This window comes from Equus quagga, chromosome 6, assembly GCF_021613505.1.
Source record: "Equus quagga isolate Etosha38 chromosome 6, UCLA_HA_Equagga_1.0, whole genome shotgun sequence".
Lineage (NCBI taxonomy): Eukaryota > Metazoa > Chordata > Mammalia > Perissodactyla > Equidae > Equus > Equus quagga.
This window is the reverse complement of record NC_060272.1, coordinates 62,528,608-62,550,967: the sequence shown is the minus strand read 5'-3', so window position 1 is coordinate 62,550,967 and position 22,360 is coordinate 62,528,608. Positions and strand designations below refer to the sequence as shown.

Here is a 22,360-nt window from a genome sequence, read left to right as displayed (position 1 = left end):
TTCTCATTGTAAATTCAAACAAATGAAGTAAAAAGTGAGTCATCTCTGATTCTGTATATCTCTTCCTACCATCTCTGTTGCCCCAAATTCTGTTCCACAGAGGTAACAGCCTTTGTTAACAGCTTAGTTTTCTTTTTGGCTTTCTTCATACATTCACACACACAGACAGACACACAAAATCATTTTCTCATGATATGCTAGTATCTGATGGTTTAACTTTTGATGGTCAATAAGTGTTACGTTCTGGTATTTCCTTCAGCTATATCCATGGCACCTACTACAAATCAAATAGACAAGAATTTAACCCTTTGCCATCTCTGATGTAAGCATTCCAACTATAGCCTTATGTAAAAAGGGTTATCTGTGTGATACTTCTTTTCTGTAAATCCTACTATAATTAAATTCTGCTTATTTGGAATAGAGTAGAAGAGACATTCCTTCTCATGGTAAGGTTACACATATGTATTGCTTATTCTGTGCACTGAAATTAACTCAAATATTTTTGTTTTGTTTAGAAGATAAAATCAATTATTTTAAATGCTATTTAAGAAATCTCAGAGACTTTATGTCACAATATTTATAATGGCAACAAATTAATTTAGAATATGTGGTAAGGGAAGACTGCCTAGAATAACACCAGGTAGCATTCATATATAAGAAGACATTATTTGATAACTAGATAGAGTGTAGTTTTAATGAGGTTAACTTTTATTATTGCTCTCTTCTGTTTGAAAAGATCAAGTACACAGTGTTCCTATAGCACAAATGGGGAATTACCAGGAATACCTCAAGCAAGTACCTTCTCCACTAAGAGAACTTGATCCTGATCAGCCTCGAAGGTTGCATACATTTGGCAACCCCTTTAAGCTGGACAAAAAGGTAAATTTGAAATGTTTCATTATATAATTCATTTGTGCTAGGCACTGTGGATTTAACACTTCTTAATTTAACTGAAGTAACCTGAAGCTGTTTTCTTGGTAGAATATTTAATAAATGCCAACATAGTTATAATATAGTTGTTTTAATGGGAATTGAAATTAGTTATGCCATTTAAAAACTATGTCTAAATTCAGAGAAATTATATTCTTTTTTGTTATAGGGTATGATGATAGATGAAGCCGATGAATTTGTGGCTGGACCTCAAAATAAACATAAACGACCTGGAGAACCAAATATGCAAGGGATCCCTAAAAGACGTCGCTGTATGTCTCCACTGCTAAGAGGCAGACAACAGAATCCAGTTGTGAACAATCATATTGGAGGAAAAGGACCACCTGTACCTGTGACTCAAGCACAGCCAGATCTTATTAAACCCCTTCCTCTCCATAAAAGTAAGAGAGATTTTTAAACATTATTTGCTGCTTTTTGGTTCTTCTTTAGGAAAGAGATTTTTGTAATAGACTGTAGAAAAAATTGTTAAAGTCCAAGAATCTCTAGAGAAGATTTTTGTTTATTCTAAATTAGCAGGTAATCATTTTTGTATGTCTTTATAATGAACCTTTGAACATTTCATATGTTCATTATGCATTATTATCTATCATGATCTAAAATACCATTTGCAAATCTTAAGTATTTCAAAATAACAGTTTTTAAAGGGGCATTATCAGTACCCACAGAAAGATGGTTTTTAATTTCAGTTTAATTCAACAACTGGTTATTAAATACATATGCTCTTTTAGACAGTGCTAGTCATTGAGGTATAGCAGTGAACAAGACAGTAGTGATCTCTGCCTTTATTTATAAAGAGTGAGGGAAAAGGGAAGGGAAGTCAAGTATGCTGTAGAAGCATTTGACAAGAGAATTTAACTTAGACTGTGGGGTCAAGATGCTTTACTGAGGAAGTTATGTTTAAGCCAATACTTGAAGGATGAATGGGAATTAGTTAACTAAGGCTCTGCATTTGCCTGTGCTACAGTGGTAGTCTAAGAAGAGTATGTGCAGAGGCATAGAGTAAAGAGAAGGGGATTAAGGGAACTGAAAGAATTCTAGTATAACAAGGGTGTTGGGAATGAGGTAAGGTGAGAAATAAAAGACAGGCAGAGGCCAGATCATGGAGCACCTTGGAAGCCTGTAAAGATTCTAGACTTTATTCTAAGGACAATGAGAATCCATTGAAAGGTTTAGAGAGGTAGTGACATGATCTGATTAGCATTTTATAAAGATCAGGTTGGCTGTACTGTGTGCAGTATTATCAGAGAATAACAAGAATGGATGTAGGGAACCCTTAATGAATTAATGGATTTAATTATAGGTAGTGATCATTCATGGCTTATAACATCTTAAATGGAGAGAAGCCAAATATTGTATACCTCCTGATGAAATTATACAATACTACCACTGAAGTAGTCTTGCAAAAAAAAAAAAAAAATTGAACATCAATCTGATCAAGCCTCTAGATCTAACTACCAATTTATAGGAAATATAAAGGACAGAGAAACATATTAAATGACAAAAGAGGCATACAAGTAGCAAAATCCAGATTGTGGAAAACTCTATGGGACAGAGAATCTGGGGTTGTGTGTGTGTATGTTTCCAGAAAAAAAAGTGCATAGAAAAAAGAGAGGTACAGGAGGATATTATAGATTAAAAGGTAGTTATGAGACATATAAACCAATTGCCATGTACAGGACTGATTTGGACCCTGAATCACACAAAATCAAACTTTTCCACAAACAAAATATATAAGGTAATTGGAGATTGTGGACACTGACTTTATATTTGATGTTGTTAAATAATTATTATGGATGCACAGGAACTACTTAGGAAACCCAGGGAAGAGCTAATGGTGATCTGGCAGTGGGGTTGCAAGAAGAATATTATTGAGAAATACTTGGATATATCAGCAAAGGACTTGGTGATGACTGATTAGATGTTGGAACCAGGGCAAGGGAGGAGTCAGGCTTTTGTCTTGAGAGACACTGAGTAGCTCACGGTGTCAGGAGTGGAGTGTAAAAGAGATGATGAATGAATTTAGTTTAGAAGTGCCTGTTAGATAGCCAAGCGGACATCCTAAGTTAGAAGATGGATATTTGAGTTTGGAACTCAGGAGAAGAGGTTTGGGCTAGAGAGGTAGGTATGAGAGGCAGCTTAAACCTCATTGGAGTGAATAAAATCTCACCAAAGGAAACAGTGAGAAGGATAAAAAAAGAGCCTAGAACAGGACCTCGAAAGTGCCAAAGTTAAGAGGAGATAATAAGGTTCAGAAAAGGAGATTGAGACGGAAGACTCCAAGAAATAGAAAATAGGGAAAGCATTTAGAATCATGGAAACTAACGGGAAAGAGAATTGAGTGGTTAATGGTCTCAAATACATCTTAAACAGATCAGTTGGAAGGATTGGAAGGGTTCTGTTAGTCTTTGGTTATCTTAGCAAGAGTAATTTTGGTGGAGTAAAGGCGACAGAAGGCTAAAGAAGTAGGTTGAGGAGTGAGAGATGAGAAAATGTAAACAGTGAGTATAAACAACCAGTTTAAGAAGTCTAGCAGTGAAGAGAGGGTGGGAAAAAAGAGTGGTAGCTGGAAGAAGTCATGGGGTTAAAAATGGTGATTTTGCTCTGTTTTTAAGGTGACAGAGAATTAAGCATGTTTACCTGATGGTGTGATGGAGTTAGTTTAGAGGGAGAGGTTGAAAATGGTGATGAGAGAAAACAAAATCAGCACAAGATCACTGGGAAGGCAGAAAGGAATGGTTCAGAGCCCACATGAAAGAACACTTCTTTCAGTGAAGCAGAATGGATGTGGGTACAGGTTTAATGGTGGGAAGTAGAGGAAGTTCCTGTCCCACGGATTTGCTTCCTTTCCTCTGTGAAATAGCGGGTGAGAGGGAAGAAGAGTTTAGGAAAATCAGAGATGTGAAGATAGTGGAGATTTGAATGATCTTTTGTGGGAGAGGGAGAAAAGGTTGTAATAAGATTGGTAGGCAGTGACAAGGTCAAAGTGCAGATGGTGATTGTGACCACTCTGCAGAGCTGGGCCGTATTTCTCTAATAGTGCTTATCATTGCAACTACAGATCTGGAACAAGCAGATAGATAGAGTCATCAAATTCAGGGTTTTGCCTGGCAGGTGTCATGGCAGGACAATAGTATGAGAATTTAGGACATGGGTAAAAAGTAATACATGGGATTTTAGTTAGGTAAGAAAGTGGATATTTAGATGCGGTCTGATTAATAGGGAGAAAGTGGAGGAGATGCTCAAGGAAAAGTCTGGCTGAGTTAAAGAGCAGTAATAGCAGGAGTACCGCAAAGATAAGCGTATACTCCTCCATCCCTGAATTTGTGTTTGACTTGAGAGGCAAACGTGTAGGTGGAAAAGTTCTTCAGAGACAAGAAATTGAGCAACAGGGAGGCTATGTTCTTGGCAGGTGATCTGCTTAGATATTGAAGTCACATACTGCAGCACTTCTCAAACTTTAATGTGTATATGGATCGCCTGAGGGTCTAGTTAAACTACAGATTCTAATTCATTGTTTGCAATAGGGCTTAAGATGACATTTTTAGCAAGCTCTCTGATGGTGCTAATGCTCCTTGTCCACAGACCACACTTTGAGGAGTAAGGACCTACGATGACGTCGTGAGGGACATGGGGGTGGGAGGAAGTCTGTGAACCAGGTGCCAGAGACATCCGTGACCACAGAGGTGTGCCCTGGAGATCAATACAGATAGTGATGAGGAGAGAAAGGATGAGAGGAGTGGCATAGTCGAGCCTCAAAAGAGCAAGAGTTTTTAATAGTGTGCATGGAGAAATGATCTTGAAGTGCCACTGGGAAGTGAAGGAATCAGTGACTCCACATTCTTATTTTAAGTCCATGGAGAGTGTTTGAGAGAAAGCGATTTGTACTTCAGGTCTGAAAAAGAGAGCAGTTTCTTTGCGGGAGAGCTGGGTTTCAGTTAAAGCAGAAGTACAGAATATTCAGTGAAGTTTGCAAATCATGGAATAGGATTTAGGAGGGAGTCAGAAGTTCAAGGGATTTTTGTGGGGGGATGAGTTTACATTCTGGACAGTAAATGAGAGAAGTTGAGATGAATTCAGCTGGTGTCTTGGAGGTTTGGTGAGCAGTCAGGGAACTTAGAATTCTGCTTTCTCTGGGCAGCAAGTGTGGTAATCTAATGCTAAATGGCAAGCTTGCAAGCTTTTAAGTCCAGTAGTCTAATGAGCTGAAGTGGGCACAGGTTGTTTTGCATTGCTCAAGTAATGAAGGCTAGATGGATGATTATAAGAAAAGGGTGTAGTGTGAGATGACCTGTTTGGTGGTATGTTCTCAGCAGGATGTTGAACAGTTTAAACTCCTTATGTTTACTTTGCCTAAATGATAATAGATGTGTAAGTCTAAAATGTATATAATAAGATGTATAAGAGGTAGGTTAGAATGAGCTAGGGCTAAGGAAAAAATGACCATGATAATCTTGATCATATATATTTCCCTAAAGCATTAAAAACCTACTCGTTCAATAAAATTGCCATAGAATAGGGTCTGGCCTGGTGGCACAGTGGTTAAGTTCGTGTGCTCTGCTTTGGCGGCCCGGGGGTTGTCAGTTCGTATCCCAGGTGCAGACCTACCCACTGCTTATCAAGCCATGCTGTGGCAGGTGTCCTACATATGAAATGGAGGAAGACAGGCACACATGTTAGCTCAGGGCCAATTGTTAATTTGCCTTATCAAGGAGATCAGCTGTGATTTGCTATCTGATGTTTCTGTGTAGCTTTCTTTACTATGTGCTTTGAAATTAGCTCTCATCATTTTTTTTCCGTATCTTTGTTTTTAGTTTCAGAAGCCAATAATGATTCGACAATAGATGATGTGGTTGAAAATCATGTTGCAGACCAACTTTCATCAGATACTGCACCAAATGCTATGGATACTGAATTTTCAACATCTTCTCCATCCAATTTACTAGAACGACCAACCAATCATACAGAGGCTCTTGGTCATGATCATTTAGGAACTAATGACCTAGCTGTTGGTGGATTTTTAGAAAATCATGAGGAGCCAAGAGACAAAGAACAATGTCCTGAAGAGAATATGCCAGCATCTTCACTCAACAAAGGAAAGAAATTGATGCATTGTAGAAGCCATGAAGAGGTCAACACTGAACTCAAAGCACAAATAATGAAAGAAATCCGGAAGCCAGGAAGAAGTATGTATAATTAGAGACAAACCTCAGATTTGATTTCTGCGTGTGCGCAACAAAAAAAGTCAAATTAACTAAAAGCGTGGATCTGATTCTAGATCAGTCTTGAACAACGTATGAGTTATACAAGATTTGATTCTTTATTCAGCTGACAAACACTGAATATTTGCTATATCCAAAGTACTATGCTTAGGTATGGTGAGCAGGGGAAGAAAACACAGATAAATCATGCATAGTTCCTATCATGACAGGAATCCATAGTCTTGAGTATTCTAACCAGCAACTAGAATTTTAACATAGCAGCAAACCCCAAAAAGATGTAGGGAATATTAGATGACTTCTTGTCTGTAAAGTTCTCAGCATAGTGTCTACCACTGTGTTTAAGATTTAAACTATGATAGTGACCAGAGGTGTATTTAGGCCAAAAACTAAAGTTATGAAAGCTATCTGTTGTATGCATACAAAAGAACTTTGTGGGATAAAATTTCAATATTACTAGCATTCATTCAGAAGATGTTGACAGATCACCTGCTGTGATGGTACAGTGACCCATGGGTGGTCCAGAAGTGGGTAAGACTCAGTCCTGCCATTTAGGAGCTCATAGTCCTTGGCAGAGTTTTATGTGAAAAACACTCTTAACCTGTTTTATTTTTTTCCTCCACCGCCCCCCGCGCCACACCCCTGAAGTCTTGTTAGCTGTAGGTTAGAACTTAAATTATAAGCGTGGATATTTGTGAAGGCCACTTGCTTCTTATTTTTCAGTGGCACTACCAAAAAGCTATTTATTCATCCTTCTAAGCTTTATGTTTGATACCTTAATGGGAACTTTTACCAGAAAACAGTGTTTGACAAAGTTATTTTATCTTTGTTAATGTATGATGAAATATATGTGTTATAAAATCTCTGAGCGGTGAAAATTTTATATAGAATGTTCTTGTCTTAGTATATCTTGATATAGTAAACTGCAATAGAAAAATATTGAATAAGAGTGCAAAGGAAAGCCACTTAATTTTTCTTTTTGCTTCTCTTGTTTTAAGAATATGAAAGAATCTTCACTTTACTGAAGCATGTGCAAGGCAGTTTACAGACAAGACTAATATTTTTACAAAATGTCATTAAAGAAGCATCAAGGTAAATAATCTATTGCACATTATGAAATGATGAATTGAGTCCCCAGGTTATATAGTCAGTATTTTAACAGTATTTATTTTGTACTTCTGTTGTTATGCATGTATATGTCACACACGTGTATAGAAGTACTTCTTTTTTTTAGTTTATTGGAAGAAGTTCACTTAAAAAATAGCCAAATTCTTCAGAAATTATGGAACCTTTCTTCTTACAAATTACTGTATACTTGCATAATTCTCATTGATCCTACTCTCTGGCTTTTTGGTGTCTTTATATTTTATAGCCTTTAATTTTTCTCCTTTGTATATTTGGACTACAGTTAATATTAATCAGTGATTAGAAATAACCTGGAAAGGCAATATTTGAATGCAGTTCATTTGTACGTGGGAAAACATGTAATTAAGGGGACCAGAGTTGGACAAATGGGCCTTATTCTTATTGCTTCAGTAGTCCAGGATTATGTACTTTAGTACAAGGAATGTGGATCAAGATTATAAGGTAACTACGAAGTGCGATGAACTGGAAAGCATAGTTGTATGAGTTTAGTGAATACAGAAAGCATTATTTTATTTTTCTTTCAAGACCTTTAGAATTTTCGTATTTAAGTTTAGGAAAACTTAGGGTTTAATATTCCCACCCTTTAATTAGTCTCCCAGTTTCTTCCATGCTACATGTAAAGGTTTTTTTTAGATAGCGCAGTTAATTTTTTTTGTTTTTGAAGTGGCTAGAGCCTAGGCCACTTTGAAGATTCAGGATAAGGCCATAACTTTTCATATTATTCATTTTGAGTATTTAACCTATTCTGCTTTTTATGTAACATTCTGTCAGCTCAAACTTCATTATGGATTTAGCTATATTCCTGGTGCCTGCACTCTGCTTCTGCCACCTTTTAGAGAGTTGTATAATACTGTGTTGGCCATTTAAGTTTACAGGTAGAGAGGAAGAAGGTATAGATTGGGCAGTGTTTTTGGATATTGTAAAAAGCATGGAGAGTATGAATACGTATGTAGACGAATGCAATTTTAGTCTACTATATTTATTACTGAAAATTTTTCAAGGATTACCACTTAAACTATTTGCTATATCATGTATTACAGATGTCTAATTATCCTTGATTTGCTAGCTTTTGAATTGTGATAGTAGAACACCATGGTTTTTAAACGCTACTGCCCAACTTTCATTTCTTCCTGTTTTGTGGGGGATTATGTTCATGCTTTGTTCACATTCCTTTCAACATTCAACTTCCAAGGAGCATAAGGAGAAGCTATTGGAGTCATTGCTTTGGGAGGCCAAATTTTGCTGGAATATTTGTGACCCTTGTGTGTATATTAGGTTTCTTTTCCTTTTTCTTTTGGTTGTGGAAGGAATCACCTCTTTCCCATTGTGCCTTGGCCTGGATTGTTTGTTTTAGGAACAAACTGTAATACTGTACTGATAAAATAATTTGCTAATCTTCCAACAGATTTTATATATCATAAAGTTGATTTTTCATTTCACTTTGAAAAACTTCCCAAGGCAGTTTCTCTTTCTAAAGACACAGTATACTGATATATAACTGTTCATTAAAAAGAAATTGAGAGTGCTATTATTTCTTTATACAGGTTTAAAAAACGAATGCTAATAGAACAACTGGAGAACTTCTTGGATGAAATTCATCGAAGAGCCAATCAGATCAACCATATTAATAGCAATTAAAAGAAAACAGAATGTGGCCACTTATTTCACTGTCTTCTCCAAATACAAAGTAAATACAAGACTGTTGTGATCTTGCATTCATTTTTTGACATGCATTGTTGGCTATTTGAAATACTAAGAGCAAGTCTACAGATCCTTTTTCCATCATTTTACAGTGACCTTTTCTTCATTTGGTTTATTTTTGTAATGTGAAAAATATCACTCTAAAAAACATTTTTATTTAACAAACTAAAAATATTCCTCCAAATCTCCTGCTTGTTATTGACTCTTGCGTGTCAATTTCCCTCAGGTTCTATTTTCTTAAACCAACCTTTAAAATTGTCACCTCTGTTAAGGTTGAACTTTGCCAAAAAAATAAAAAAGAAGTTACTTTGTAATTTTTGGGGAAAAAAGCACATACATTAAAACTAGGTAATGTTTTGTATATACAGTTATTTTGGATATATTATTGTAAGTTGTACAAATGTATTTTGAAGAATATTTAAGAAAAGCACTTTTGTTATTCCATCAATAAATGCTCTATTTTACTCTTGTGTGGTTTAGGAAATAATCACATTTAAAGTAATCATTTAAAACCATCTTAAGATAATGGAATTTTAAAGGCCTTGCTTTTTAGCATTGGAAAAATACACCACTTGAAGTTCTTATTTGTTAAACCTAACTGTAATTACGTGTTACATGAGCTGCATTGTCTTTTTACTATATGTTCTTAGTTTTTGTTGGCCACACCAACATACTCCCATTTCTGCCTAGATAATGCAAACGACGATATCTGTGGCAGATAGGCAGACGCTTTAAAAGCTGTTTAAAAAACAGACATTTTTGGACATTATTGGTTTCCTTACTTCCCTTCACCCCCTTTTCCTTTCTCACTAGGATTGTAGATGGCAGTGAGTTGAAGCTGTTAGTTAGAGGGTGGTAAGTTTGGGGTGTGCCACATAACTCTGAAATGTCTAGCCTTTAGCAGCTTTTGCCATGCTTACAAAAGGCCCACAACAAATTGGGGGTTCAAAGGGGATCTCTTTGTTCTGCTCTGCTAGTGTCACACTTAAACTCTCCATTTTATTTAGAAGTGAAATGGAAAGGAAACACATTTAAGATGGCTTTGCTCATTTTGCATTCTCCCTGAGTTACCCAGGAAAAGGAAAACCCCACATTATTCATGGTCCACCCTCAGTCCAAAATGGCCTCGTATGTCTTTACTGAGGATGTGACCCTATTACCTGACTCAATCACCATTCATAGATCACTGCTGTGCCTTGTAGTGCTTTTGGGGTAACCAAGAGAAAAGAAAGTTAAAATAAATTTAGATTAAGAGAGGGCAAAATAAATTTATTAAATTATAGTAAAATTGAAGTATTTTTAGGTTCATAATATTTGAAAATCACATACCCTTATCTTTTTACACTTTAGCAGAACATTTTTTAAATTTCAAGGGTATAGCAAAATGAAATTGTAACTTTTTATGAAGAAAAGCATACATGAAAGTGGAGAACATGCTTGACATCTTTTAATTTAGTCTAGGGGATTTGACACTCTCCCAATGCTGAAGACAAACCCTGTCAAGAAAAAGAAACAGTGTAATGTTATATAGTATTTTCATATGCAATTCTTTAAACCTTTTTTTACCTCTACAAAATACCTTTAAGTAAAGCAGAATATCATTTAATAGATGGAATTGTTAAGGTAATTACCTGCAGCCACATTGCTAAATTCAGTAAGAGCTACACAAAATCCAGAATATACTGTCTGGTCTTAAATTATGTTTATTTAGATTCTGAGATTAAAAGAAGGGATTACAAGTCATTCAGATGAAAGGTCATACTTTATAAGAATATTTAGGAAAGGGATTCAGTCTATTCCAATATTTAGCAGCTTGCTTTATCAGAAAATTCTTATTTCCATTCCACAGTTGGCTTGTGAGGTAATAATCCTTTTGAGCCTTCTCCTTTAATACATTTTTGGGGATGAACCCTGGGGGGAAGTTGGGAAGAAGCGGTTTGTTCAGTCTCCTCTTTTTGTCCATAATCTCTCTGCCACTGTACTCTACACCCTCACCCAAAAACCTAGTTATTAAGTTTGAAACCCATCGAAACTCAAGCTTAATATCCCATCTCTTGCAGGTTTTTATGTAGAAGTCTTCTTGTAAGCAAAGGGGCGGGGGTATATCTGAGGGAACCATGTGTCTTTAGGCCCTTTAGTTCACTGGATGACTTTAGGCTGGACAAATGATATTCTCTAACGGTTTATTCTTGAGGTTAAGATCCTTCTTCTTCCTGTATGTGCCCTGTTTGTCACTTGATTGAGTCTGTATGTGCCTGTATAAGATTTATCAGTTTGGTAGATTGAAGGCTGAGACTCACTTCTGTCTCTTCAATATCCCTGTCACCAGAAGAGTAGCCCCATCCTTTGTGTGATAGAGGTGAGTACCTCCCAGAAAGAGAGGTAAAGGAATTCACAAGGACTGTATTTAGATGTGCGGCGGATTATGGAACTGGCTTTGGATTAGCCTTGTATTTTCTTTCTGTTTTCTAAGGCAGTTCTGAAAACTCATCATTGAAATAGTGGTGTGTCCTTTACTAGTTCAGAGATTTTACGTCATTTTTATGCAGTTGAATTCCCAAAGAGAAATCATTCTCTTTTAACTGTCATCGATCTTTATTGGCTATCTGCTTTTGGCAATGACCTTTCTGTTCAAGTTTAATCCTGTCTCTTTTCTTGAAGGAGTAGAACTTGTCATTTTTTTCATCTTTCATTTTTTGACATGTATCCTTTCTGAGAGAGAATTCTTTGTTGCCTGTTCTGAATGATAAGTGACGTTTTCATCTAATAGATAGGGGGTTGGGATGACCATGGTAAAATACTAGGAGGATATAGTCTGTTGATGAACTTTTTCTTCCCAAATAATTCCAAAATTATTTCCTAGTGAATGATTATCTTCATCCTTTTTGTCACAAAAGTGTTCCTTTGATTTCTAGCACAAGTTTCAGCAGTATGCAAATGATTCTCAGATAAAATGATGTTGACAGTATTTTCTTAACAATTTGTGTAAAACCTATGCGTAATTTTCATTATTCTAACTTTTGACTTTTTTCCTCTCCATAAATAAAAATAATGCCTGTTGTTTATAGTTAAAGTAGATCCACTTTTGCTTGATTTTGTTAGTCTTGTTCCATTCTATTTCTTTTTTAACACATTGTTTAGACTTGCCAACAACTCTTTACTGAGAATCTCTTTTCCTTCCTAGGCTGATAAATAATTGTCAGAGAGCCAGGGCCGGGGAACATTGAGAGAGATAATTTGAATACGTTATTCAATGTTGATGCTTAAAGGACTTCTTGTCCCACTGATGTGCCAAGGCTTTGCCTGTGCAATGCCATCGTTGGATTAAGATTGAGGTTGAACTATAGTGGGACTTAAAAGACTAGGGCAAACATTTTATTTTTGTGTAATTTCAGCTTGAGAAAAGCTTGAGAAAGGTCAACAGAAAAGCTATAGAAATCCAGGTGCATTCACTAGCATACTAGGGTTGCTGAGAGTCAGAGGACTACTCGGATACTCTATTGGCCTGAAGGAACTATCTTCTGTCCTACAGTGGCGAGAAAGCTAAGCAACAGCTGGGGAAAAAAGTGAAGATTTATCATTTAGTTTACTTTCATGATTTTTCTAAGTCTCCCCAGAAGTAGAAACCTGAATTAAAAAAAAAAAAAAAACTACATCAACTATAAATGAGCTGAGAGAAAGAGAGGGCAAAAAACCCCACAGAGGATGTTAGTTTCCTTTGTAGTTATGAAATATTCCTCCTTTTCAGGACTCTTGACACAGCAACTGGGAAGCTTCTGAAGCACCATAGAAACCAGCTAGAAGGAATGCTTTTAGGCTACAGTGGACAAATGAGCCTTGTTGCTAGAGAGACAGTGATAAATATTTAATTTATATGAATTCTATCAAAAAATACTGTAATACCTGTGTTGGGTTCTCTCAGGAAAAAGATGAATGGCCGATCTGCTTTAAAAATAGGAATCCGAGACCTTTTCAGTAACAACAGAGCTGCAGGAAAGATAAAGAAGAATCCCGTTGCATTTTCTATTCATTTGCTGAAAGTCACTATTAAAATCGGATACAAAGTCCATTACATCCCTTGATTTTTGAAGAAATAAAAGCATCCTAATGATATTGTTTAGTGTTATTATGGGGTGCAAATGGGAAAATTAAAGAGAAAAGCTACCACTTAGCCAATCCTGTGTCCTATTTTCAAAATATTCCTTGAAATAAATTCCTTACTGAAGCTAATTTTCAGAATGACTCTCTTCGTTGTTTATGGGGATGATGGTACAAATCCTTTTCAAAATGGATACCTTTTTTCTCCCATCATTTTTGAAAAACTGCTCTGTTAAAATTTATTTGTTAAAAATGATGAATAGCACATCTAGACTTGGGGGTTGTTAGTGGGAAGGTTTAGAAGTATGAATGTTGATAAATCTAACAAAGGTAGATTTGACTGAGTGTCGCTGACTTCCCCTTGTGAACATACCTGTGGCTGCAGATGTCTTGGTGCCTTCCTCTGAAACCTCAACCTTGGCTTTGTGGATTGCTTCAGAAACATAAAAACCATCTTGCCCTAACCCCAGGAAATAAAAATATGAATTGCTTATTTGCATTTTTGATGCATTTAGTTTAAGGATTTGAGTACATTTTTAAAGAATGTACTTAGTTTGAGTCTCTCATGCTGCTTACTGTGTAGCTGGGGAGAGATTTATTTGGAAAATTCTTAAAGTTCAATATTTTATGCAATGTTCAAAACCTTAAATTTGGTAAGTTATCTAATTAATGTTTATAGCTGTGCCCAGTTTTTAATAGTTAACTCTCAAAGATAATTTCCAGTTAATATTTAAATTTTTCCTTCAGTCAGTATTTCTAAAACTTCAGTGGTCATAAGAATTACCAAGGTATGTGTTAAAATGTAGATTCTGGAGCCCAGGAACCTGCATTTTCAGTAAGTTTCTGAGATTATTTCCCTTGAATGCTGCTTTGAACTGTGTTTTAAGAGCTACTTTTGAATGACAAAGTCACAGGTTTGTACTCTGGGCTTTAAAAGGCATAAAACAGTATTAAAAATGTCTGTAGTACTCCCTGACTGCATTCTGTAGACTGAGGTATATCAGTTATGCAATTGACTTGTCCCATAGGCTAGAATCTGCAAAGAAAATGAGAGGTTAGAACTATGATTGTTCCATGCTAACCATTTCAAAAATACAAGCTTAGCAAAGAGGAATATGAGTGATAAGTTAGAGGAGTTGACAGATCTTTGTAATCATTTTTAAACAAATTTCCACAATGAAATGGTACTTGATGGCACACTCGAGTGAAAGTAAGTATCTTTAGAACTAGAGAATCTTTGGAAATCATTCAGTCTAACCCTTTCATTTTAAAGTGAGCTGATAAGTCACTGAGGCCGCACATGTGCTAAGAGTTCGGAATATGGAGGCTTTCTGACAGTGCAGTGCTCGTTTCCACCCGGCACCTCCGGACAAACAGTACCAGCTTTAGAAAGTATATTCTAGTCAACTCTAGCTTGCTACTGCGAAGGGGTCTGTGGCATGTCTTAAACATTTTGATGTACATGTTGTATTTTGAGGGAGCTAATTTGTTTCATCTTAGACTAAAATTTAAATTGTTTTGCATTTTTCTTGCACGTACAGGGAGATGACGAATTTGTGAGAGAATAAAACCAACCCGGAGTCTAGAATATTTAGCATTTCATGCATCTTGTAAATAAGTATACCCAGGAAATTGTGAGTTGGCTGTATTCACTGTAAGGAAGAGTTATTTTCCAGCGTCAGTGAAGTGGACCAGAGAAGAGCCAAAGGAAGGGAAAAATTGATGGAAACATTTACCTAGCGTCACTTGTCCTAAAACCAGTGAAGAATCTGATTTATTTTAGCAGCTGGTCTTTTTCTGCAGGATATTTTAGAAAAGAAAACAAATTTCTCTATAATTAATAATTAGGTCCTCTCACTAGCTGATTGAGCAAGCTGAAATGCAGTGCCAAAATTAGAAAGAATTTTGGGGCTAAAGAATGGTTCTTTGATGGTCATGATAATGTTCTACTAATCTGTGACTTCATTGCTATCTAGTATGGGTCTTAACAGTTTATATAAATGTAGATGAAATGAGGAGGAGTCCACCCTGAAACCCTTTGTCAGCTCAAATAGAGTAAATGTGCTTGTGTTAAGAGTCCAGGCACCTTGGCACAGTGTGAGAAATGGGACTAATTGGTATGAATGAGTCTTTGGTTAGACGGGCTTGGCTATTTCACTTTCTTGAAACTGCAACTGAAGAGTTTCATTTAAATAATTTTTCTCCCTCAGACTACAGGAGTTATCCAAAAATTGGCATTTGCATGTTTGCACAGACATAAGCCAAGATCCATGGCCTGTCATGTCCCAGTATTTGCATCTCTTAAATTCTATCTCTGGTGAGAGTTAATATTTCAGAAGACCAACTTTGTGATCGAAATAAGAATTCAGGAGTTATCTGTGGGTTTTTGTTTTTCTTCTTGCTTGATCTTGTATTACAGATCCCAATTTACTTACTTTTGTTAAGTAGCTATTGAAATGTTATGCAACTAACAAAATCAACCTAGAAAAGGTCAAGCACAAAGGGATTCTCCTGGCTTTGGGCTTGTCCTCTCCTGCAGTGTTGGTAGCTGCTGAGTGTCATTGAAGGTCATACAACCCGTTTTCCCACAATTTGTTCCTAAGATTGTTTATAGCTGCTATTGTATAGAAAAGGTTCCATGATTAATTAAAATGGGAGGTGCAGATTGAATAGTTTTGTGCTTCTGTTTTTAGTAGTGGACTTCTTAAAGCTGCTGTTTTGCTAATGTTCGCAGTGAAGCTCTACAGGAGGACTATAACGTGTAATTTTTAACCATGGAACTACCCACACCATCCCCTGTCTCCAAATTGACCAGACTAGCATTCTGGGGAACATACTGTGGGAAACTAGCCCACCATAAACCCATTTGCTCCATATCGCATTTTAATATCCAAAGCAAAGGGGTAAGATTCATCTTACCCTCCCTCCTGGCATACTCTCCGCTCTTCCATAACATCTTGTACAAGTGTTTGCATATCAACCTTCCTTTTTAGATTGTTAGCTCCTATAAGGCAAAAGCTGTCTTATTCATTATAAATATTTTTTTACTTTCTTTAGCTTAATAATGCTTAGTACATGTGTGTGTTCAGTCAATGTTGGATAAATGAATGATAGACACTCCTCACACTTTACATTTGTTTCTTTTACCTGCAAAAACAGCTGCCTTAATGTTCTTTAATCTGATTTCCCTTAGAGGGAAATGTTGGTTGGTGTCTGTAGACCTATAGGGGCACAGCACAGAATAGGTCTTCGGCAAGTCTCATTCAAATGATTGTTTCAATGCCCCCTTCTCCTTTGTTAGTGGAGATCATCATTCTTTGTGTGTGGTTGGTCATACTCTCAAGGATTAAGAATTACATGTCATGGTGAACACAGGATTTGCAAAATGTGAATCAATGTCCCTACGTTTGATCCTCAGCTTCTCAGAAGGCAGGATAAACATATCATTTGCTGTGTCCTTTGTCTTTCCAATTATTATTTCTTACTATTGGCAAAGTTAGTGGCTTTTAAAAAGTTATTGCCAGAATTCGCTTCTGGCTTATCTTTCTCATCTTCTTATCACTTAAAAGATAGAAAGAGTGTGTCATAGCACCCAGCCCAGGATGTGTAGTATGCTAAAAAGAATCTGAAAAGCCCTCTGAAACCAGGCTGTGGTTAGTTGCATTCTCCATTCTTCTCCTCTAGTCCACTCCTCACACCTTTCTTTCCCTGCCCTCCCAGGCTTTCTGAGATGCAATTGACCTATAACATTTTGTTAGTTTAAGGTGTACAATGTGATGATTTGATATATCTATACAGCCATGTGTCACTTAATGCCAGGGAAACACTCTGAGAAATGCGTTGTTAGGTAATTTCATCATTGTGCGAACATCATAGAGTGTACTTACACAAACCTAGATGGTAGAGCCTACTACCTAGGTTATATGGTACTAATCTTATGGAGCCACTGTCATATATGAGGTTCGTCATTGACCAAAATGTCATTATGCGGCGCATGACTGTATATTGCAAAATGATTGCCACAATAAGATTAGTTAACACATCCATCACCTCACATAGATACAAATTTTTTGTGTATTGAGAACTTTTTTAAGATTTACTCTCTTAGTGAGTTTCTAATATATAATACAGTATTATTAACTATAGTCACCATGCTGTACATTACATCCCCAGAACTTATAACTGGAAGTTTGTAACCTTTGACCACCTTCACTCATTCCCCCCAGGCCCCTCGCAACCACCAGTCTACTCTCTGTTTCTATGAGTTTGGTTTTTTAAGATTCCACATATAAGTGAGATCACTTTGTCTTGCTCTGTCCAACTTATTTTGTTTAGCATAATGCCCTCAGGTTTTTCTATGTTGCTGTAGATGGCAGGATTTCCTTCTTTTTATGGCTAATATTTTATTGTAGCTGTCTATCTATCGATCTAGCTATCTAATCTATCTCCACACTACATTTTCTTTATCCATTCATCCGTTAATGGACACTTAGTTTTTTTTCCATGTCTTGGCTATTGTAAATAATGCTGCAATGAACATGAAGGTGCAGATATCTCTTTGAGATAATGATTTCATTTCCTTTGGATATATACCCAGGAGTAGAATTGCTGGATCATATGGTAGTTCTATTTTTAATTTTTTGAGGAGCCTCCATACTGTTTTCCATAGTGACTACCAATTTACATTCCCACCAACAGTGCACAAGGGTTCCCCTTTCCCCACGTCCTCACTAGCATTTGTTATCTCTTGTCTTTTTGATAATAGCCATTCTAACAGGTGTGAGGTGATATCTCATTGTGGTTTTGACTTCCATTTCCCTGATGGATGAGAGATGTTGAGCACCTTTTCATGTACCTATTGGCTATTTGAATATTATCTTTAGAAAAATGTCTGTTTGGATCCTCTCCTTTTTTAGTTGGCTTATTATTATCTGCTATGGAGTTGTATGTGTTCCTTAAATATTATGGATATTAACCCCTTAACAGATACATGGTTTGCAAATATTTTCTCCCATTCTGTAGGTTGCCTTTCATTTTGTTGATTGTTTCTTTTGCTGTGAAGAAGCTGTTAGTTTGATGTAGCCTCATTTATTTTTGTTGTTGTTGCTTTTGCTTTTGTTGTCAGATCCAAAAAATCATGTAAAGGAGATATTCCCTATGTTTTCTTCTAGGGTTTTAGGATTTCAGGTCTTATATTTAAGTCTTTAATCCATTTCAAGTTAACTTTTGAGTGGTGTAAGATAGGGGTCCAGTTTTCCCAACCATTTATTGAAGAGACTATCTTTCCTCATTGAGTATTCTTCGCTTGCTTGTCAAATATTAGTTGACTGTATTTACATGGGTTTATTTCTGGTGTCTTGATTCTGTCCCATTGGTCTACGTCTGTTTTTATGCCAGTATCATACTGTTTTGATTACTATAGCTTTGTAATATAGTTTGAAATCAGGAAGTATGATACCTCCAGCTTTATTCTTTTTCCTCAGGACTGATTTGGCTATTTGGAGTCTTTTGTGGTTCCATACAAATTTTAGGATTGTTTTTCCCATTTCTGTGAAAAATGCCATTAGAATCTTGCTAGGGATTGCACTGAATCTATGGATGGCTTTGGGTAGTGTGGACATTTTAACAATATTAATTCTTCCAATCCATGAAGACAGGATATCTTTCCATTTATTTGTGATTTCTTCAATTTCTTTCATCAATGTCTTGTAGTTTTCAGTGTGCAGATCTTTCATCTCCTTGGTTAAATTTATTCCTAAGTATTTCATTGTTTTTGATGCTATTCTAAATGGGATTGTTTTCTTTATTTCTTTTTCAGATAGTTTGTTATTAATGTATAGTAACACAACTGACTTTTGTATGTTGATTTTGTATTCTGCAAGTTTACTGAATTCATAGATTAGTTCTAACTAATTGTGCACCACCATTACAATATTAGAAAATCTCATTTTGACTATATATTTACCATTACCAGCAACTTTTACACATCTATATGTTTTTATAATGTTAATTAGCATCATTTTTTTCAGCTTAAGAATATCCTTTAGCATATCTTGTGAGGCAGGTCTAGAGGTGATAAACTCCCTCAGTTTGTTTGTTTAGGAAAGTCTTTATATCTCCTTCATTTCTGAAGGACAGCTTTGCTTGTTACAGTGTTCTTGGTTGACAGTTTTTTTCTTTCAATGTTTTGAACATATCCCACTGTCTCCTGGCGTGCAGAGTTGCTGTTGAGAAATCTGCTGATAAACTTATGGGGGTTCCCTTGAATGTGACAAGTCACTTTTCTCTTGCTGCTTTCAAAATTCTCTGTGTTGGACTTTTGAAAATTATGCTGTGTCTCGGTAGCCCTTTTTGAGTATTTGGGGTCCTTTGGGCCTCATGAATCTGGATGCCCATTTCTCGCTCCACGTTGGGGAAGTTTTCAGCCATTATTGCTTTAAATAGACTTTCTGTCCTATTCTCTTTCTCGTCTTCTGGAATTCCCATAATGTGTATATTGTTTCTCTTGATGGATGTCACCAACTCCCATAGGCTTTCTTTACTCCTTTTTTCTTTTTGCTTCTCTGGCTGGATAATTTCAAATAACCTATCTTCCAGCTCACCGATTCTTTCCTCTGCTTAGTTGAGTCTGCTGTTGACGCCTTCTATTGAATTCTTCAATGTAGTCCCTGTTTTCCTCAGCTTTAGGATTTCTGTTTCCTTTTTTTATGGTTTCTGTTTCTTTGTGGAACTTTGTATTTTGTTCATGCATTGTGTTCGTAATTTTGTTTAGTTGTCTGTGTGTTCTTGTAGTCTACTTAACTTCGTTAAGAGAATTATTTGGTGAATCCTTTGTCAGACAATTAGTTCATGGATCTTTCGTTAGGGTCAATTACTGAAGATTTATTAGGTTCTTTTGGTAGTGTCATGTTCTCCTGATTCTTCATGATCTTTGATTCTCTGCATTGGTGTCTGCACATTTAGGTAAGTGATCTCCTCTTCCAGACTTTACAGGTTCACTTCACAGGGAAAGACCTTCACCAGTCAGCTGGTAGCATCTGTGGATAGGTGGGACTTGCTTCGAGGTCTGTATTTGGGCAAGGCCACTGCACATGCTCTGAGGTTGTGGGTGCTGCTACTAGCTGGGTTCTGTGGTTGGGTGGGCCTGCTGGCTAGGCTCTGCATTCAAGTGAGGCCATTCAGTGAGCTACCTGTGCTGGTGGGACTTCTGACTATCACAAGGGGCCCTAGCTGGGCTCTGCAATCACCTCTGGTTGGCGAGGTTGCAAGCTGTGTTCCCTGGCAGGGTAGTGCCACTGGTTGGACTCTATGATTGCGCTGGGCTCCACATGGCTCCTGCTTAGGTGGGATCTCAAGTTATGCTTCCTGATTGGATGGTATCACTGGCTGGACTCCACATTCAGGCAGGGCAACAGGCTGTGCCCTGAGTTGGGTGGGGCTGCAGTCTGGGCTCTGCTGCTGGTTAGTTTTGTAGGCAGGGCTCTGTGGTGTGGTGGTACCATAGGCTGGGCTCCAAGGCTGCCCAGGGTTACTGTTTAGGCTCCCTGGTTAGGCAGGGCCAGGGGCTATGTTCAACAGTGGGTAGGGCTGCTGGCTTGGCTCCCTGCCCAAGCAGGGCTGTAGGATGGGCTTTGTGGCTATCCAGGTTCTCCAGCCAGGCTTCCTGGATAGGCAAGACTGGAAACTGTGCTCAGCAGTTAGGTGAGGCTATGAATTTGCTTCCCTGCCTAGGTGGGATGGTAGAACAGGCGCCACTGCTGGTATGGCCTATTGACTGGGGACCCAAATCAGACAGAACTGCCAACTGAGCTCTCTGGCCAGATGGGCCACCAGCATGGCTCTGCAGACGGACATTGCTGTTGGCTGGGGTCTCTGCTTGGGTACCACTGAAAGCAGGAACACAGTCTGCCAAGGTATGAGCGCTGGTTGCTATAAGCCTCACCTTCCTTCTCCATCTCTATCTGATCCCCAGTGATTCCCATGAGGCAAGGACCTAGTGGACCTCCAGAACATCCTGCAATACAGGTGAGCTGGATGTTCATCTTGAGCTCTTTTTTCCCACTGGAGAAACTGTAGGCTCAGGGGGGTCCCTCTTGGTGTAGTGCTGTGCCAGCCTGAAAGAGGGGTGATGTGATTAGATGGTGACCATTCCTCTTACCTTTCTAATGTGGTCCTTCTCAGTCTCTGTGGTTCGGGGGATGCTTCAGCCTTACCCCTGGGTGCTGAGATTTTTACACTGGTGTCTTATCTGTGGATAGTTGCTAGTTGGTCTTCTTGGGAGGGGGACTAAAGTTGGGAACAACCTATGTCACCATCTTGACGACCAGCTGCAGCTCTGACCAGCCATCTGGTGTAGTATAAGTTAACTTCAGTACACAACCAAACAACTATGGCTGGTTTGCTTGTTTAAGTCATAGTAACAGGGAGCTTGTATTCTTACTGAGCAGACATTGGAAGCTAATTACTCACTTATAAAAGTCAAGGGTAAGATAGTTTCTTCAGAGTTTCAAGTTTGTGCACAAGGAGTATTTCTTGGATTAGGAGGCAAGGGTTTGTATCAAAACCTGCTGATCCTATAGAAAGTGGGATTTCTCAAGAAGAGATATTTCTAGCTGGTATCTTTAGTGTAAGTGAAACTGGAATTACTCTTAAAAGCTTCATAACATGTAGTGTGAAGGATGTCTGGGGAGAAAAATTACACCCTGGGCTCCGTTGGGCCTTGAAATGATATTGAACCAGTTCTTCGGGCAGCAAAATACAATTTGATGCCATGAGGGAAGAGAAAAGTAACTTATAAATGGGGAAGGAGTAAAATGATTCTGGGCTAGGGTTGGCAAACATATCTGTAAAAGGCCAGATATTAAATATTTTAGCCATTGTGGGCCATATGGTGTCGGTTGCAACTACTCAGTTCTGCTGTTGGAGCAGAAAAGCAGCCATAGATGATTTGTAAATGAATGGGAGTGGCTGCTTATTATTTATAAAGTTTTATTGAAACTTTAATAGTTTTCAATAAAACTTTATTTATAAGAACAGGTGGTGGGCCGTCATTTGGTAACCCCTATGTTAGAGGAACAAAACTTTATGGGAAAAGATCATAAGGCTGTTATATTTTATCAGTAGGAAACATAATGCAAGGTTCACACTTGGCACATGGTACTTCCTTGATAATTATTTAACAAGCAAGATCCATGAGCCTATAGTTCTTCTGATTTGAACAAATATAAATACACTTGAAATGCATGATA

General features: G+C 37.4%; 2 protein-coding genes across 2 annotated transcripts in view; one reads left to right on the top strand and one right to left on the bottom strand.

The window, feature by feature from the left end:
- INTS6 (integrator complex subunit 6) overlaps positions 1 to 9,478 on the top strand; it is an 83,171-nt gene extending 73,693 nt beyond the window's left edge. Inside the window, exons 14-18 of the mRNA XM_046664279.1 lie at positions 737 to 879; positions 1,100 to 1,331; positions 5,763 to 6,134; positions 7,166 to 7,259; positions 8,858 to 9,478. Coding sequence (XP_046520235.1) covers positions 737 to 879; positions 1,100 to 1,331; positions 5,763 to 6,134; positions 7,166 to 7,259; positions 8,858 to 8,951 — 935 coding nt within the window. The 3' untranslated portion in view covers positions 8,952 to 9,478. The remainder of the gene's footprint in view (positions 1 to 736; positions 880 to 1,099; positions 1,332 to 5,762; positions 6,135 to 7,165; positions 7,260 to 8,857) is intronic.
- Positions 9,479 to 9,617: 139 nt separating this feature from the next.
- SERPINE3 (serpin family E member 3) overlaps positions 9,618 to 22,360 on the bottom strand; it is a 31,285-nt gene continuing 18,542 nt past the window's right edge. The window contains exons 6-8 of the mRNA XM_046664280.1: positions 13,486 to 13,572; positions 12,918 to 13,001; positions 9,618 to 10,510 (exon numbers count right to left, since the gene is read on the bottom strand). Of these exons, the coding sequence (XP_046520236.1) occupies positions 10,467 to 10,510; positions 12,918 to 13,001; positions 13,486 to 13,572 (215 nt within the window). The 3' untranslated portion in view covers positions 9,618 to 10,466. The remainder of the gene's footprint in view (positions 10,511 to 12,917; positions 13,002 to 13,485; positions 13,573 to 22,360) is intronic.